Genomic DNA, 16,699 nt, shown 5'->3' with positions numbered 1-16,699 from the left:
GGGGAGGGTGGAGTTAAACAAGAATATCATTCAAATTGGTCTGGGGAGTAAAATATGAAAAACTTGATCATGTTGATCAATCCACCTGCAAGGCACTTAATATCTTTATATTGTATTTGAGATCCTAACAATAAAACTATTTTCATTTTGGAGTTCACTAGTAGGATGGAATAAGTTCATTAAAATCGATTTGTTCTACATTTTTTAAAATATGCTTATTCCTCAGGTCTTTAAGCCAATTGCTGAAAAGTTCAATTTCACATTTGATTGTGATATAAAGAAGAGGTAAGTTACATTCTTCCTGGTTGTGTAATACTTTGTGCTGGGCCTGTCTCTAGGGTTTCCATTAAATCAGAATGTTTTTCAGTCCCATTTTCCCATTTCCCATTTTCAGTCCCAGTTAGAAAACCACTAACTTATGCAGTTTACCCATCTGTGGACAGATGATTGGCTATTAAGATACTTAATATTTTTCAATTATTTTGAGATGAAAAAACTTCTTCATGTAGGATATTTCAGTTTCCTATACTGCTTACTATGTGAGATACACAACTCCTGCCTTAAGGAGCTTACTGTCTCTGTTTAGGTATGGATCCACACATGAGAACAACAAAAAGTAAGGTATTAAAAACATGGAAAAAGAGAAAATCTGTTACATTAATATTATATAGTTAATAAGGTTCATTCTATCCATGTTATGCTGGTAAGGCTGTGTAAAGAATGGGTGAGACTTTATAAAGAACTTTAGCTTATCTAAAGTGGTGTGCTGTATAATAGATGTAAATTAGCAAAAAAAATATTCTAAATTCATGTTTACTGTTTTCTTGCTTTGTTTGTACCCTTTCCTTTGCATTTAACCAGTCTGATTACCATTTTTAATAGGGGCTACTATCCCCAAGGTGGTGGTGAGGTGATAGTCCAAATGTCACCAGTCAAACAGCTAAGTCCAATAAACTTGACTGAACGTGGTACTGTGACAAAGATATATGGAAGAGCATTTGTGGCTGGAGTCTTGCCAATTAAAGTGAGTGTGTTTAGATGTTCTAGAAGTATGTAACTCTATAATATAAATAACAATTATACAATTACTTGTGTATTGTATATGCTGTTTAATTTATATAAATTTATTGGTCCTGCTTTCTGTCAGCATACCTAAACATTTTTACTGTAATTAATCTAATTGTCCTGACCTTTAAAGAAGAAGGGCATAACAATATCATTTTAGACGTTTCTAAAATTTTTATATTTCGTAAATTTTTGGTAACACCAAAAATATGAGGGAAAGACATTGTCCTTGCTCTGATCATTCAGAAGAGAAGCCTGTGGCAGAGATTCAAGATTGGGTGACTTTTTAAAAGATATGCTACCTCACAACCAGAAGTGAAGGCCTTGATTTAAGAATTTCTGGATGAAATTGTGTGGCCTGTATTATAGGAGATCAGACAAGATGTTCATAATGGCCCTGTCTAGCCACAAAATCTACAACCCTTTGGAAAGCTCATAGCAACACTTTCATACACTAAGAAAGATGCACAATCTTTCCCAAGGTGCTTCTAACCTGCAACGTCAAATAGCTTTCCTATACCTAATAATATTGTAATAAAGATCCAGTCAGTATATCTCAAGATTTATCAGGGCTAAAAATAAAATCTTCAATTTTAGATAATGGAAAACTCTTGAATTTCTATTGCTACTGAAGCTACTGTTTAATATCTGTCAGTAGTCCAGGACTGAGAATTGCCTGAACTTGGGAGAAAATTCTACTTTGAGAAATTAGAAGTCAGCTTGCACTGGTTTCAAACAGTGCATTATAGAATATTAATTTAAAAAACTTATGTCTTGTTAACATGTAATAACTTTTTTCAAATATCTATTATTATTATTATTATTATTATTATTATTAAAGATAAGAGAGAAGGGGAATTTATACCAAGGATTTCTTTTAACTACAGCATCTAGTTCCTTTCTGTCTTTCCATATAGCTGGTGAAAGAAATGTCATCAGCTGCAGTGAGATGCATCAGAAAGGAAATCCGGGATCTTTACATTAACATTCAGCCTGTTCAAGAACCTGATCATCAAGCCTTTGGAAATGGAAGTGGAATAATGTAAGGCAAGACAAATTTCCAGTATACTTATCTACCTTAATGTCTTGCTAGCTTGCAATATGGATCTTTCTGAGACTGAGAGGTTGTCAAAAAGAAAGGAACATTCTTTCCTGTTTTAATTAAGAATAGTTAGGGCATTTTTAATAGTCCAAGAACCTTTAATACACACACACACACACACACACACACACACACACACACACACACACACACACACACGTGTGTGTGTATATACACTGAATCTTTGGCAGGTGAAGGTACCTTGGAATTTTTAGCAAAATAAAAGGTCACTTCTAAATATTCTTAAATTAAAGCTTGCTCAAAATTAAAAATTTATATGTTTAAGTATCTGAAACCTAAGCAATTAAGACTGAAAGGGATTTTTAATTATGGTACATTATCTCACTATCTGGCCATTCCACGAGTCCTTCAGCAAAACCAAAGTATTCAGAACCCAATTAAAAAATGGGTTAGTTTGGAAGAAATGCAGCCTGCTTCATATCATAATGAAGCAAAAAGGAGAAAATGTTATTTTATTGGCTGGTCCTTTTTTGCCTTAACTGACATGCAAAAACTTATATTGATGTTACACTAGAGTTATTTATTTAAAAATCAAGCTTGCATTATATTTGACTACTTATGTCATTAAATGTATACAGTGTGTGCAATGTAGCTAATTTATTATGTACCTTTTCCTGTTTAGTATTGTTGCAGAGACTTCCACAGGTTGTCTGTTAGCTGGATCATCCCTTGGTAAAAGAGGTAAGAGTGGTATAAAGTTTTTAACTTTTCCAGGTGTAACTTTATCTACCAGTTGCATCTGTGAATTAGTTAACTTGCTCAGTGGTCCTCCAATGCTTTCAGCACTGACTTTTCAGGCAACTTCCCAATATGTATCTTCCACCTTAGTTCATATGATGTAAACTTTGCCCAGAGTATTTATGTTCAAGCTGTAAGACTGAATTTGGTTTTAAGAGGTATCTTGTTTGACTAAAACTGTTCTCAGAGCTGTTCTCAAAAAGGTTTTCCTTAAGTTCTTCATCAGCTGTGTGTGCTAATGAAGGATGAATCCTAGCCTTCAGAGTTCTTGTCAAGTGAACATCTGAGGCAAGAATATGAGAGTAAAGTTGTGTAAAAGACTGTTTTCTATGTAGTGTGTTCTCCCCACATTCCAACTGATTAATGAAGAGTACTGTTTGGGAGCATATTAATTCCCCAAACCCCTCTTTTTAGGTAAGAATTCTGACAAGGTTGGCATTGAAGCTGCTGAGATGCTGCTTAGAAATCTTAAACATGGTGGAGCTGTGGATGACTATTTACAAGATCAGGTAAGAATCCCACATGCAGACTTTTAATATTATTTTAAATCATCAAGGATACAGCAATGCATTTGAGTGTGTGCATTGTGTATAGAGTGTGTGTGTGTATAAATAATGTAAATGTTAAAAAAACCAAACCCATAAATTTCAGAAATGAGAGAGTCATTCCATGGCTTTCTAAGGAGATGCATTCAGATAATCACTAATGTCATAACTTATAAGGCACCTTTCAAATTGAGTCACCCTGAAACTGTAAAAGAGTAGCTAGTGGGTAACACTCTCTGGTTCTTACTCCATAAGTCTTAGAAAGCTGTTTGTGTCTTGGGAGGAGGGCTTTCATGACCTTAATAAGATTAGCAGTCTACCCCTGAGATAAAATAGACTTGTTAGGAAGTTTAGCAAGCCACATAAGGCTCTCAGAATAGTACAGGTATCTCTCAGCACTCTTCCTCTAAGTCTTGGGAAATTTCTCAACAAGTTCTAGCAGCATATTTGAGGATCTCCTTTCTGCAGACCTCAGTAAATCCTGAGGATCGCAGTGGAAGCCATTGTTGATAAATTTCTTTCCCACAACAAATCTAAGGTCTGCAAAACAGTGGTTTCCCCTACTTACAGACATCAGGATGGGACAGTGTGAGGCAGAGCATATGGACGTGTAAGAAGCATTTCTCTCCAGTTTGCTTCATGTAGGAAATGGAGGGAGAAAACAAACCCCATAGCTATCTCCTGCTATACCATGTCCTGGACTGTAATGCTCCAGTTGAGCTGTATTTAACTTAAACTACTGAGTTCATTGGGCACTCTGTCATCTTCAAATTTGGTGAATACACCTGCTTTTAAATTTTCAAAACCCATTCTCAAATACAGCCCTTTCATGGTGTGTGTTAGGGGCTTTCTTCCTTGGTCTTATTTTATTTATCTTATTGTTTGGACTCTTCCACAGAGTTGTTAATTTTTGCAATTACAACTTTAAAATCTTTGTTTTCCCTCTTTAAGTTGATCATTTTCATGGCATTGGCCAACGGGGTGTCTAGAATAAAAAGTGGACCAATTACCCTTCATACCCAAACTGCTATACATTTTGCAGAGCAGCTAACAAAGGTGAGTCCTAAAGACTAGTGTGGAGTCCTGTCAATTAGTCTTCATCCTGTGCCTTAATATGCATTTGGTTGTGTAATCACCCACTTATGGTCTTTTGTGTGGGGTGTGTGCATAATTAATTTTTGTAGGGAAGAGATGTTTCCAGTACTATAGTTGGTATGAATTCCTGGCAAAGTCTCATAGAAATAATGAATAAAGATTAGTGGGTCAGAGTTTTAATTTTAAATTCCTTGATGTTGATTAAATTAGTAATTCTCAACTGGGATGCCATGCCACCTCGCCCCTGTGCGAGGAGGTGAATGATCTCCTCCCCCACCCAGTGTCCTCTGCCTGCTTCTATGGGGACTGCCACTGCTGCTGTCCTTCCCTTCTCTCAGGCAGCCCCTGCACTGGCTGCCCCTACACTCCCAGCAGCTCACTTTTCTGCAGGTGGGGAGGATGAATGGACAGAGCTCAGCTGTCCATTTGCAGCCCAGCTCATCCCTCTACTCCTGCCACACTCCCAGGGCCAGCAGGAGGGGCTGCAGGGGCAGTTGCCAGTATATGAGATCCCACAGGATGAGTCTTAACAACCAGAGGTGCCCTTGCCTCCTCAGGTATAGATGGGATTTAGGGGGTGGGAGAAACTGTGTGTGGAAAGAGCAGAGGATGGCAGCGTTAGGTTCTGCCCCCACAGCTCTTACCTGGCACCAGCTAAATCAGTGGTTCTCAACCTTCTTGGCCTCAAAGGCATCCTTCTATATTGTTTCTAAATCCAAATTCTAACTCAGTAATTCTCAACTAGAGTGGCATGGATTTCAGAAAAGTTATGGAAGGGTGCCATGAAGTTAAAGATGTTGAGAACCACTGGACTATATTTTTTCTATTTTGCCTTCCTTAAATATTTCAAGTAATTAGATCATGTAATATACATGCACATAATTCTAACTAAATATAACACAGTTAGACATCTAATATTCAAGGTCTGAATTGAAGTGCATTTTCATTTTTTTTCTAATACTTTTTTACCATCTTTTGTTTCAGGCCAAATTTACTGTGACAAAATCAGAAGAGGAAGATTCCGCTAAAGATGCCTACATTATCGAGTGTCAAGGAACAGGGATGATGAACTCAAGCTTGTAGTTGTTGGGTTTGCTTTTTTTTCACAAAAAAAAGATACCTCAGTGATGTGTTGCACTACATTTCAGTTGGTATATGAAACAGTGGTGAACAGAGGGATACTTTATCATACCTAATAGGCTCAATTTAACTTTGAAGATGAAGTGTAGCTTTTTCTTGGTGAGCTCAGAACACTCCATCATGTCTTCCTTTGATTGTTAACAGTAAAATGAGTACAGATGGGGCAGCAACTGGGATAAACTGCATGTGTTTGGGGAGCTAAAATATAATTGAGTAGCTTTAAGAATACATGTGCACCAGACTTAAACTATTTAAATGTGACACATCCATGCCTCTTGAAGCATGTAAGTTTATCATTTGGGAACCACTACATTACTTATGTCTGAAGAGTAGGGATAGAGCAGTGTAAAGATACAGAGTGATGGTGCATTTCTATTTCTGTAACCATTGTGCTGAAAATTATTTGGAAAAAGTAAAGCAGTTTCAACATATACGAACTGGTTATTTATTGTTGCTTGCTGTGTTCTTTCAGTAGTTCATGTTAGAGTGGGGTAGATTCAGTAGTTGTGAGTTATATATTCAAAAATACTGGGCATGTCTACATGTTCATTAATGCAAAGTATTTACTGTGCATTTAGTTTAGTACTTGCTTAATGAAGTAGCAACTAAATGCGCAGTAACTACAGTTACTGTGCAGTAGCACCAGCAAATGATTTTTTTTGTGACACTTACTGAGCAGTAGCCTAATACTATTGCACAGTAGTGTATTATCACAGTTTTTGCCTGACATGCTACTACGCAGTGTTATTAGGCTATTAAGCGTCTCTCATTGACACGCCCACTGTGTAGCAAAAAATCATTTTCATTTACTCAACAAGGGTTTGTAGACATTAGACAAATAATTCAGGCATGTGCGGGCCCTCTCCTGATCCCACCTGGGTCGCCATATGCGAGTTCTCTCCCGATCCCATCCTCGTCGCCATGTGCAAGCTGGGGGCGAGCCGGGCCCGTCTTTGCGCACGCGGGCTGTGGCCAGCAGCCCGGGCACGCGGGGTCGGAGAGGACCGGTGGCGAGCTAGAATTAGTCACGGACGCGTAATGGTTGATTTAAAGATTGTTTACTTACACCAAAGATGGTCGTGGTGTAGGCTGGACAGTTTCCAGGTTCAGCTCCGCTTAAATCCTCATTAGTGGACTACGACAATTCGTTCTTTGCCCCGGAGTTATTGAAGCTCCGTGGGTTCGGTAGTTTCTTTGCCCCAGAGTTATTTGAAACTCCACGGGTTCGGTAGTTTCTCGTACAGGAAGGGATACGTCTAGGAATTTATCGGTGACGGGGAGAGGCTAGAGGCTGTTCGTTCTTTTCCCCGGAGTTGTTGAAGCTCCGCGGGTTCGGTTATCAGGCCTCAATTGCCTTTTAAGAAAAGCGTTGGGTCCGTAAGGATCTGCAGCGCTTAGAGATCTTCACGCTCTCCCTCTCCAACTCTAATTGCTCTCTCTCCAACTTGGGCGGAAACCACCCAAGCTCTTTATACGGCTAGCCAGCCAATTGCTAGCCGCCACATGTGCATGTATTAGAATCGGCCAATAATGTGGCACGAATCTTCATACAAATGGCGGGAACTCCTTTGCACCGTGCATCTCTTGGATGCAAAAGAAATGCACCATGTAAAGAAAGCTACAAATTTGGCGGGAATACTCCGTTGCACCGGGGTTCTCTTCTGCAGCAGAAAACTCCACCGTGCAAAGAAGCTGCAATTTAGCGGGAAAATAATTTAGCAGTGCCGAAGCGCACACAAACAAAAAATCACAACTTTGGGTTGTGACAAGGCACAAGTTCTAATTTGATCCTGAAACACTTTGCATATGGAGAACAAACAGACACATGAAATGACTTATCCAAAACCATACAAGAAACTGCAGCAGGGGCAGTAAGCAAGGCCAGATCTCCTGAGTCCCAAACCAGAACTTAATCCATGAGATCTTCCTTTGCTTGGTTGTGTCTAGTGCACTTTATGAGAATGTTTAAAGGTTCTAGCTGAAAGTAGAAACTGTTCTCTTTAAGATCATTTTTTTTCAGTTGCTTCACTGAGTGTAATCATCAGGAACGTAGCACTGAATTTGGAACTGAAGGATGGAGTACTGAACTTTTGAAAAGCCACAGTCTGTCTGGTAAACAATGCCTAGTTGTTCTTCATCTGAGAAAATTCCTGCAAAGAAACTGAACTTGTTTTCTTTTTAGTAAAGAAAATAGAGTTCTTAAGAAGTTTGCATTTTTAACATTAGGAATGGCCTAATGGTGGCAGCAGATACCATACAAACCATCTTGTTATGAACTGAAATCTAGTTCTAAGGAGGAAAGCAGGAGCTTGTCACAATACGTTACAAGCTGTTCTTCATTTTTTTTCAATAATTTCTGCCAGTATGAAGACAAGGACCCAAAATATTTATCAGAAAGCACATACGCAGTTGCTCTTTACTCTTATAAAAGCACATACTTGTAAGGTGGAGATATTAACATGTCTTAATTTTTTTACTTGTTTGCACCATCCAAGAGATGAATGCACATTCCTAATTTTCCTTTAATGGCTAGTATCCCAGTGAATTGTTAGATGCTTTTATATTTTAGAAAGACCTAACAGCCAAAGAAAACTGATGATGAAATTTTAATTTTGAAACTTCTCTGGAATTACAAACTAATTGGTGTTAAACAGGGAGAAAAAAGAATCTTTTCCTGTTTTTTAGTTAAAAGTAATACAAAAAAGGTGTCTCTAACATAGATCCTTTGGTGTAGCCATGTTACACTTAGTGCAAGGGGAAGTAAAGATAATGTTATTCTTTCTTGATATTTGGTCAGTTTGCTTGCATCCATGCAAGTTAGAACAGTATCAGAGTTGCTGCAAATTATGCCCAGCTACAGTGTTCTCCAACGTATCATTCTAGCATCTCTCTCTTTCTGGGAAATGCTCAAGTTGCTGATTTTGGGGGCTATTTTGCTTTTGTATGCTGGCACAAAGCAGTTGCAGTGCAGCCAGGATCTAAGATCCTCTAAAAGCCAAAGCAAGAACTGATTCTAACTACAATTATATTATTGTTAAAACAGATCCTTTTTTATGCAATCTAATATATGTTTCAAGTGTTCCCTTGTGTATCTTGGGAAATGTGTAGAGAGAGAGAGAGAGAGTGTGTGTGTGTGTGTGTGTGTGTGTAGAGAATGTAAATGTTAAAAGAAAAAAACCCTATAAATTTCAGTTTAGATAGTCATTCCATGGCTTTCTGAGAAAATGTGTTCAAATAATCACTAACTCCATAACTCTTAAGGAGTCTTTCAAATCGAGTCACCCTGAAACTACACAAGAGTAGCTAGCATGTATTTCTAGGGCAGTATAGTTATTGAATTCTAAATAACTGAACAGCTTTATAGCAGTAGACGATAACAATTTGATTAATCCTAATATGCAGATAATCAGTTTCATATTAAACACTTTAAACCTTTACTAGAATTAATCCATTTCACAAGGAGTGATAAAATTCTCATTCTCTTATAGATGTTCCTTTTACTTGACATAAGCCAGGATTGCTTGTCTCTCTGCATATTACAATCTAGCCACAGGTTTTTCTTTAGAAACTGCCTTTTCTGTAACTGCTTGTTTTGTCCTGTCGCTGCAGCATATTAACCATCAAAGAGTTATGTCCCACTTTATTGCCAAAGATTCTTTGCAGGTTTTAGTCGTACCTAAGAAATGTGGATGCCTAGACAGTTTAAAGATTAATAAACCAACATCTTAACAATTAATAAACTAACAGAGCTAACCCCTGCAATGTTGAGAGAAGATTATGAATACAGGTTTCCTTCAATTTATGCTGCACATGCGTTCCCGTAGAACATTGCATAAATCAAATTTGCATAAAGCAAACCCACTTTACAGTGTAACAAGTAGGGATAGGTTCCCATGGCGATGAGGGAGGGAGGCTGGGAGTAGGGAAGGGGTGAGGAGAGGGTTGCCACTCCCAGGGCTGCACAAGGCAGCAAAGCAGAGGGAACAGAGCAACACTCACCGCAGCACCAGGAGTGGCTGGCATAAGCTGCCTTCAGCCGCTGGGCTGCACTATGCTCTGCCTGTCCCCACTTACCTCTGCTTCTGGGCTACACTGTGCCCTGGTGCAGACAGCTGGTGTCAGCTGCAGTGGCCCCAGGAGCAGTGATCGCAGCCCGTGCTGGAGCGGCCCCGAGAGCAGTCGACACCAGCTGCCTGCACCATGGCACAGCATAGCCCAGGAGCGGGGGTGAGCCCAGGCACCCCCCCCCCCCAGCCACAGGCGGCTGGCACCGGCTGTTCCCAGGGCTGCTGCAGCCGGGGCTAAGGTGAATGGGGACATGGCCCTTTCCCCTCCCCCCCACAGGGGACAGGGGAGCTTAGATGCTTGGACAGGGGGGCATCTATGCTGATCGCATAAGAGTGAATTTACCTCGCATATGACAAATTACGGGTCTAAATATGCTCATTGCACAAGAACAAATTCACATATAAAGAACCTGCATAAATCGAGGGAAACCTGAAATGAAACTGATAAATGAATGAACATCTTTTGGATTGATATAGTCCTTCTATTCTTTATGCATTTAACACTTTCTGTATGAACCATAGTTTTAGAAGCCAGGTTTATCCTGAATACGGTGCGGGTGTTTTTTAGAAATTTTAGCTGAAACGCTCATTTAGTGTAAACTGTGCATATCTACATAAGACACTACTGTGCAGTGGTAAGTACTAAATAAATGTGTACTAGTATAAGCAAGCACTAAATAAACCAGAGTTACTGCACAGTAGCACCGGCAGGCATCTTTTAAGTGATGCTACTGTGCAGTAGCCTAATACTATGAAACTATAATACCATGCAGTAGCATATTAGCATTGTCTGTGCTGTGATGTGCTACTGCGCAGTATTATTCAGCTACTGTGCAATCAGTATCTCATGTAGATGTGCCCACTGTCATGGTTGCATGGACTTCACTGAAGCCAAGAACAACTTATGTCATCTGAGGATATATCTAAAGTGCAATCCAAAGGTCTGATTGGAGCTCATCCATACATATCTGAGCTTGTTAAGTATCAGTAAAACAGGATTCAGTGGTGTGGAATCAGAAAAAATATATGCCTTAAACTTTGATTATTTTAGTTATAAGATGACATAACCGCTTTGTGGAGAATTGCTGGCTTTGTATAATAGAACAGATAAGAGAAAATGTTTGTTCTTTGTAACTCCTCTGCAACTGCTTCGCTCACCGCGGCCTTAAAGATAGCAAAAAAGTATGTACAAATCTGATTTCCAGGTGCAAGAAGGAGGTTTGTGAACTAACCTCGCCTCCCCCATTAGTTCCCATCCTGATTACAGCAAAGAAATAATGAAGTAATATTATAGCCGCTTTTCATGCTAATTTCACTATATGATCACGGGAGTTGTAAGCAACTGTTAAAAAGTATATAAGCCTCCTAATTTTGCTCTTGCGGGGGGGACCCCTTCCAAGTGCTTGGGAGATCCATGTCACTTTGGAGTCCCCCCTACAGCTGTAGTTTCTTTTGAATAAAAGCTTCTGCTAACCTGACCCAAAAGTATGCTGCGTGTGTTTCCACCACAGTGGGTACATCTACCCGTACAGCTTGTGCTGGAGTATACTGCTCCCAGGAGCAGCATTTATACATGTGCCTGGGACCACAGTGGGTTGAGCCGGGACAGAGCAGCTCAGGCTGGCAGGGAGCCCAAGAGGTCAACCTGCCACCCCAGCTCAACATACTGTGGAGGGGCTGGCTGGGGCATGAGGGTGCTACAGTGTGAGGGCTAACCAGCAGGCAGCCCCCACACTATAGCACCCTCATGTCCCAGCCAGCCCTGGTCACTGCCTATACATGCATTTCAGTGTATGTAACTACTTCACTGTAGGACAGTACTTGTTCCGGACAGTACTATCCTACAGTAGAGTTAATTAATTTACTGTGCCCTAATACGAGCGTGCATGGTAGATGGTGATGCTCTACTACAGAGCTAATTAGTCAGCTCCACAGTTAAGCATACATGTAGATGCACCCAGTATGTGTTAAAAAACTCAGTGGCTGGACCAATCTGAGCTTCATGTTGCCATGGCTACATTTAGATGCAGGAAAAATTATGTTTGGAAACTAGTGTTTACATTTTAGAGCAGAACCAGTTATGAAAAATGTGGAATGTGATGTGGGTTAGTTAATATATAACTTTGTATTTCAACTCTCTTAAGCTGGAATTTAGGGTGCTCATCCATTAACTAAAGTTTTGCAGTTTTATTAACAGACAACTTTAAAAAAACATGTAAATCATTTGTGATAAAGCTAGATTAAGAGAATGCATTAACTTTTTGTTCAGTATGAGCTGAGACATCATAAGCACTTGCTCTACAAATACGCACTGAGCTTTCTTATGTAAATTGGGGTAATAAGTATCTATATAAATATTACTGTGGGTGTTTAGTTAAGGCTGAGATGCTTGTATTTAATGTACTCTAACAAATAGTGGAGATGACTCGCCAGTAAGCTCCTATATGCACCAAGGAATTAGATGCAATTAATCTGTACATATTGTGTCCAATTTGCCATATTCCTCATGTTTCCACTGGATGGGAATTATATTTGTAAGTTAATTTAAAGATCCAAAAAAGGTATTGGCTAGAACAATCTGGCATCTAAAATCTGCAAGTTAAATAACGAATACAATGCGTGCAGTCTGACAGTCACAAGTTGCGCTCAAGATGTGAAGACAATGCAGTCAAACTCTTCCCAGAAAACATGATTTTTTTTTTTTTACACATTGTTCCCATTCTGCCTATAAAATGATATGATCTACTTAGACTTGTAAGTTGTATTTGCTCTTCACTGTGGTATCCAAGTGCAACAGAATGTCAGAAATATAGACAGAGAAACAACACTGTTCCTGATGCAATCTGAAAATGGAGCACAGAGCGTGTGTCTACACATGCTTTTACACGCGCCTAAACTTAATGCACATTTCCCCAATGCACATTAAGGCAATTTAGGTGCATGTTTACACGTGCATGTGCTAAGGCGCATTAATGCGGTGTGTGGACCAACTTGGGGCTAACGTTAGTCCCAAGTCAATCGACATACACAGTGTTAATGCACCTTAGCACATCTACATGTGCGTTAAGGCACTTTAGCTATTTGTGCCTAAATTTGATACCTGTTTTTGCAGGTATCAAATTTAGGCGTGAATAGCTTAAAATTGCCATTTTTAAGGTGCGTTAAAGGCACGTGTGTAGATCTGCACCCTTCATGCACCTTAACAATGGCTAATGTGCCAGTGTAGACGCACTCAGACTCTACTAACACAGAGCTGATCATTCTGTATGTTACCGATTAAACTACGGTATATGCTTTCCTAAATTAAAGAGATCACCTAATCAGTGTCTTGCCTGGGCAAATTATTGATCAATCCGCGGATATTGCCACATAACTCTGATGAAACACAGAACCAAACTTACAAGCAAGGAATCTTGTGGGTGATATCTTTTATTGGACCAACTGCATGGTTAGGATAGACTTCAACAAGCTCTTGAATGCAGTGCATTCTTCTTTAGGTCACTTCTTCACTTTTAAATCAGAAATGCTGAAGTAAGATAAAATGGTTCAAAACTATGGAGATCTAGTTTAATTATTTTTAGATACCTACCACTTGCCTAACAGTGGACTAAGAGGCAAATGCACAAATTGTCTCATGGATACCACAGACAATGTAGTCTATAAACCCAAAAAAGTAAAGCTAATGTCTGACCAGTAAGTAGGTTGATCAGAACAATCAGACAAAAGGGCTTCACTTCCCCTCCTTTTTCTGTAACATACCACAGAAAACTGAGTAAAAATCAAGGGCGATACTCTGCAGCTGAGCCCAACAGAGGCATAAGCAGGCAAGGTTCTTTGGGTAGATGTGTTATCTTTTATTAGACCAACTAAATAGTTGGGGAAAATGTTCTTTGCAAACTTTCGGCCACAAACACCCTTCTTCAGGGATAGGGAGACTCTGCTGGTGTTATGTGTTCTTCAAGGTAGAAAAGCTATTTTTCAACATGCAGGTCTGTGAAAATGCAAATGAGTGGTAGTGTGGGAGACAATGGGGTAGAAATAAGAGGGAAGGGGAGGAAAGGAGGGAAAAATGTGAAAGAATATAGCTGGTCAGCTGCAGGCAGATTACCTGGGGTTGTTCTTAGACCAGCACAGTACAACAACGCAGAGGCATAAGTGCACACACAGGTGTGTACTAATTCAGAAAGGCAACAAGAGCGCATTCTGTAGATAAGAAAATACTAGCCCAGTAGAGTAACTAGAGGTGGGTGAGAGGGACACCAGCCCTGAGTGCCAACTTAGGAGGGGCAAAATTGTCACCCACCCCTGTGGAGTCTGCACCTCAGCAGCAAAAGCAGTCCTACAATGTTGTTCTTGCAGCAGCAACTGATGCTTTAAGAGCAGGAACCAGAGTGGGCAGAGCACATGGTGGTGGCAGCGATAGCAGTAGCAGCCATTGCTCCTAAGGACTGTTTTGGCCAAGACTACTGTTCCCCCCATCACACTCAGGACCCATGCATGCCCCCCTGCACCCCACTCAGAACCATGGTCCACCACCTCCCACAGGGCTTGCCCAGGGTGCAAATCCTGCTCGTTATGCCACTGTACTAGCCTATTCTAAACCAGAGAAGCAGATCACCGAGTCTATTAAAAGCTATGCGTACCCTTAAATATCAGGCCTAGATTAGAAGAGGTGAGACCTTTGAGTTCTGATCCCAGCTAAAAACTATGCATGCTGTTTGCAGCCTTTTCATTATTCCTCCTCCTGCTCAGGAGTCTGAAGTGTGTTCCAGACAATCCCAGAACTCAGAGAAAATAAAGGCACTTCAATCAAGCAAAGAAATCTGATTTGAAAATCCCAACTTAAAATATATATATTGAATATATATTCAATTTCTTTCTACATATACCTGAGCCAGGCAAATTAGGCTGAGATCCTAGACAAATTCTGTCAGTCATGCCTCGTAAGTGCTAAATTTGTTCTAACAAAAAGTTGGTTTATAAAGGCAAATTTTATACCAGAAAATGTCCAGGACTACATCTCTTCCACTCCTCCTCTTCCTCCAAATAAATGTATTTAGTAGCTTTAATGAATTTCAGAAGTGGATGAATGACCCCTGTGCAAGCAATCAGTAAAGTATTTTGTGATGCTTCCACATGCAGGACTTCATACAAATGGCAGATTATTACACACTCTACCCTGTAGTGTTGTTTAATACCACTCCAGCCAACCTACCATCACCTAGAAGTGAGCCAGTTGACCATGTTAATGCTTTCTTAGCCATCAGTGTTTGTAACAACTGTGTAGAGAAAGACTCATTTTGACTCTAGTGCTGTCTGTCATATTGACTTTAAAGTTCATGAGGAAAACAGTGTGGATGAAGTGTTTTTATCAGCATCCATTTCTATATGCAAAGGCTGAACAAGACAGACTCCAGCACACTATCTTTTAATACCATCAGGCCAGGTTCTGCTGTTGCTTATGTAACCTGGGTGGTACTCCAAGAGGTACCCCCTCTCCAATTGAAGGGATCAAAGCAGGTGTACGAGCGCTGTGGGAGGTGTAGGGACCCTCCTACCCCTATAGAGCAGAGCCAGATCACTGATGGGGACTTAACTATATACCTTTTAAGGAGAGAACAGTACTGGGAACATAACCAGTATAAACCAGGGGGGCATAGGGGACACTACAATGCCCCGAGTGGGCAGGATTCAACAAAGGTTAGACACTTACAATCATAGACATATTCATCCAGTTGACAAAAAGACAGGGTTAACAAAATATAAAATATAAACAGCAGAACAAACAATAATGGTTGGTGAAATATAAAAGGTACAAAATGACAGGGAATATAGGGCCTAGGTACCTGGAGGGGGAGAAAGGTAGAAAAAACACAATGGCCCTTTTCCACTGCAACAAGAATTTCTCCCTGTTAGCCCCAAGCCACCACCACTGGGACTTGAACTCAGATCTCCCACAAGGTGGGCAGAAACTCTGCCACACAGCCAGCAGTGCTAGTGCTGCTCTAAGCTGCTTAGGGTCTTGACCTTCTCAGAGCCCCGGCCTCACATGGAGCTTCCTGGCCTCTTACTGGAGAAGCTGGAAGCAGAGCTGGGAACCTCTCAGGTCACTGCTCAGATCCTTGCTGGAGCTGGGGACCCTCTCCTGCTGGCCACAACCTCTCGTAGGGGATCCTGGAGCCCAGCGGGAGCCTCACCTGCTGGCTGCATGCCGTGCTACTGAGGGTCCAACTGCTGCCTGCAGGTCCCACTCCTTCAGGCTCTTCTGGGGCAACTGCTCCTGCCCCATTGGCTTAGCTCTTGCCAGCTCCTTCCTTGTAGTCCCTCACTGGTCTCTTCTCTGAGTCAGCTGTGCTGTGCTGCCCCTTTTATCCCCCTCCAGGTGACCCACGGGGCCAATCAGGGGACATGGAGGGTGAGTCTCTGGGGTCTGGTTGGGGAGGAAAGTGAATCCCAAGTCGTCCAATCATCTTTTACCCTTTCAAAACCCCTGGGCTAAGTCACTGCCACCTAGCCCGTCACACTTACACCATTGTCAAGCCAGAGTAGTTACACTACTGACTTTAGTGGAGGTTCTCTCACTTTATGCTACTGTAAGTGAGAGTAGAATCTGGTCCACAGCAGCAGCCAGAGGCTTTTTAAAGTCCCAGAGCAGTTAAGATTTCCACCCTTCTCAGCACCCCTTCCCTTCCTCTCCTTGCTCAGCAGCACGTTCCAGCCCTCCCTTCCTTGGCCCCTGCTGCTGCTGTCTCCAGCTGTCCCAGGGGTGGGAGGCTCCAGAGCTGCTCCAAAAAGATAGTTCCAGATAGGCTGCATGAGGACCAGGCAGGCTCAGTTGAGGACAGTAGCAGAGGTGGCAGCAGGCCTGGTTCTCCTGGGTGTTTCCTGCCAGCCCAGGAGTGGGCTCAGGGACAGGGTAACCTGCT

General features: G+C 41.0%; 1 protein-coding gene across 1 annotated transcript in view; it reads left to right on the top strand.

The window, feature by feature from the left end:
* Positions 1 to 6,150, top strand: part of RTCA (RNA 3'-terminal phosphate cyclase) — a 12,755-nt gene extending 6,605 nt beyond the window's left edge. Inside the window, exons 4-10 of the mRNA XM_006015089.3 lie at positions 227 to 285; positions 883 to 1,024; positions 1,983 to 2,107; positions 2,811 to 2,869; positions 3,341 to 3,435; positions 4,423 to 4,527; positions 5,551 to 6,150. Coding sequence (XP_006015151.2) covers positions 227 to 285; positions 883 to 1,024; positions 1,983 to 2,107; positions 2,811 to 2,869; positions 3,341 to 3,435; positions 4,423 to 4,527; positions 5,551 to 5,649 — 684 coding nt within the window. The 3' untranslated portion in view covers positions 5,650 to 6,150. The remainder of the gene's footprint in view (positions 1 to 226; positions 286 to 882; positions 1,025 to 1,982; positions 2,108 to 2,810; positions 2,870 to 3,340; positions 3,436 to 4,422; positions 4,528 to 5,550) is intronic.
* The last annotated feature ends 10,549 nt before the right edge of the window (positions 6,151 to 16,699 follow it).

Source organism: Alligator sinensis, unplaced genomic scaffold (genome assembly GCF_000455745.1).
Source record: "Alligator sinensis unplaced genomic scaffold, ASM45574v1 scaffold647_2, whole genome shotgun sequence".
NCBI classification, from domain to species: Eukaryota; Metazoa; Chordata; order Crocodylia; family Alligatoridae; genus Alligator; species Alligator sinensis.
The sequence above is the reverse complement of the archived record's forward strand: the minus strand, read 5'-3'. Positions and strand labels throughout refer to the sequence as shown.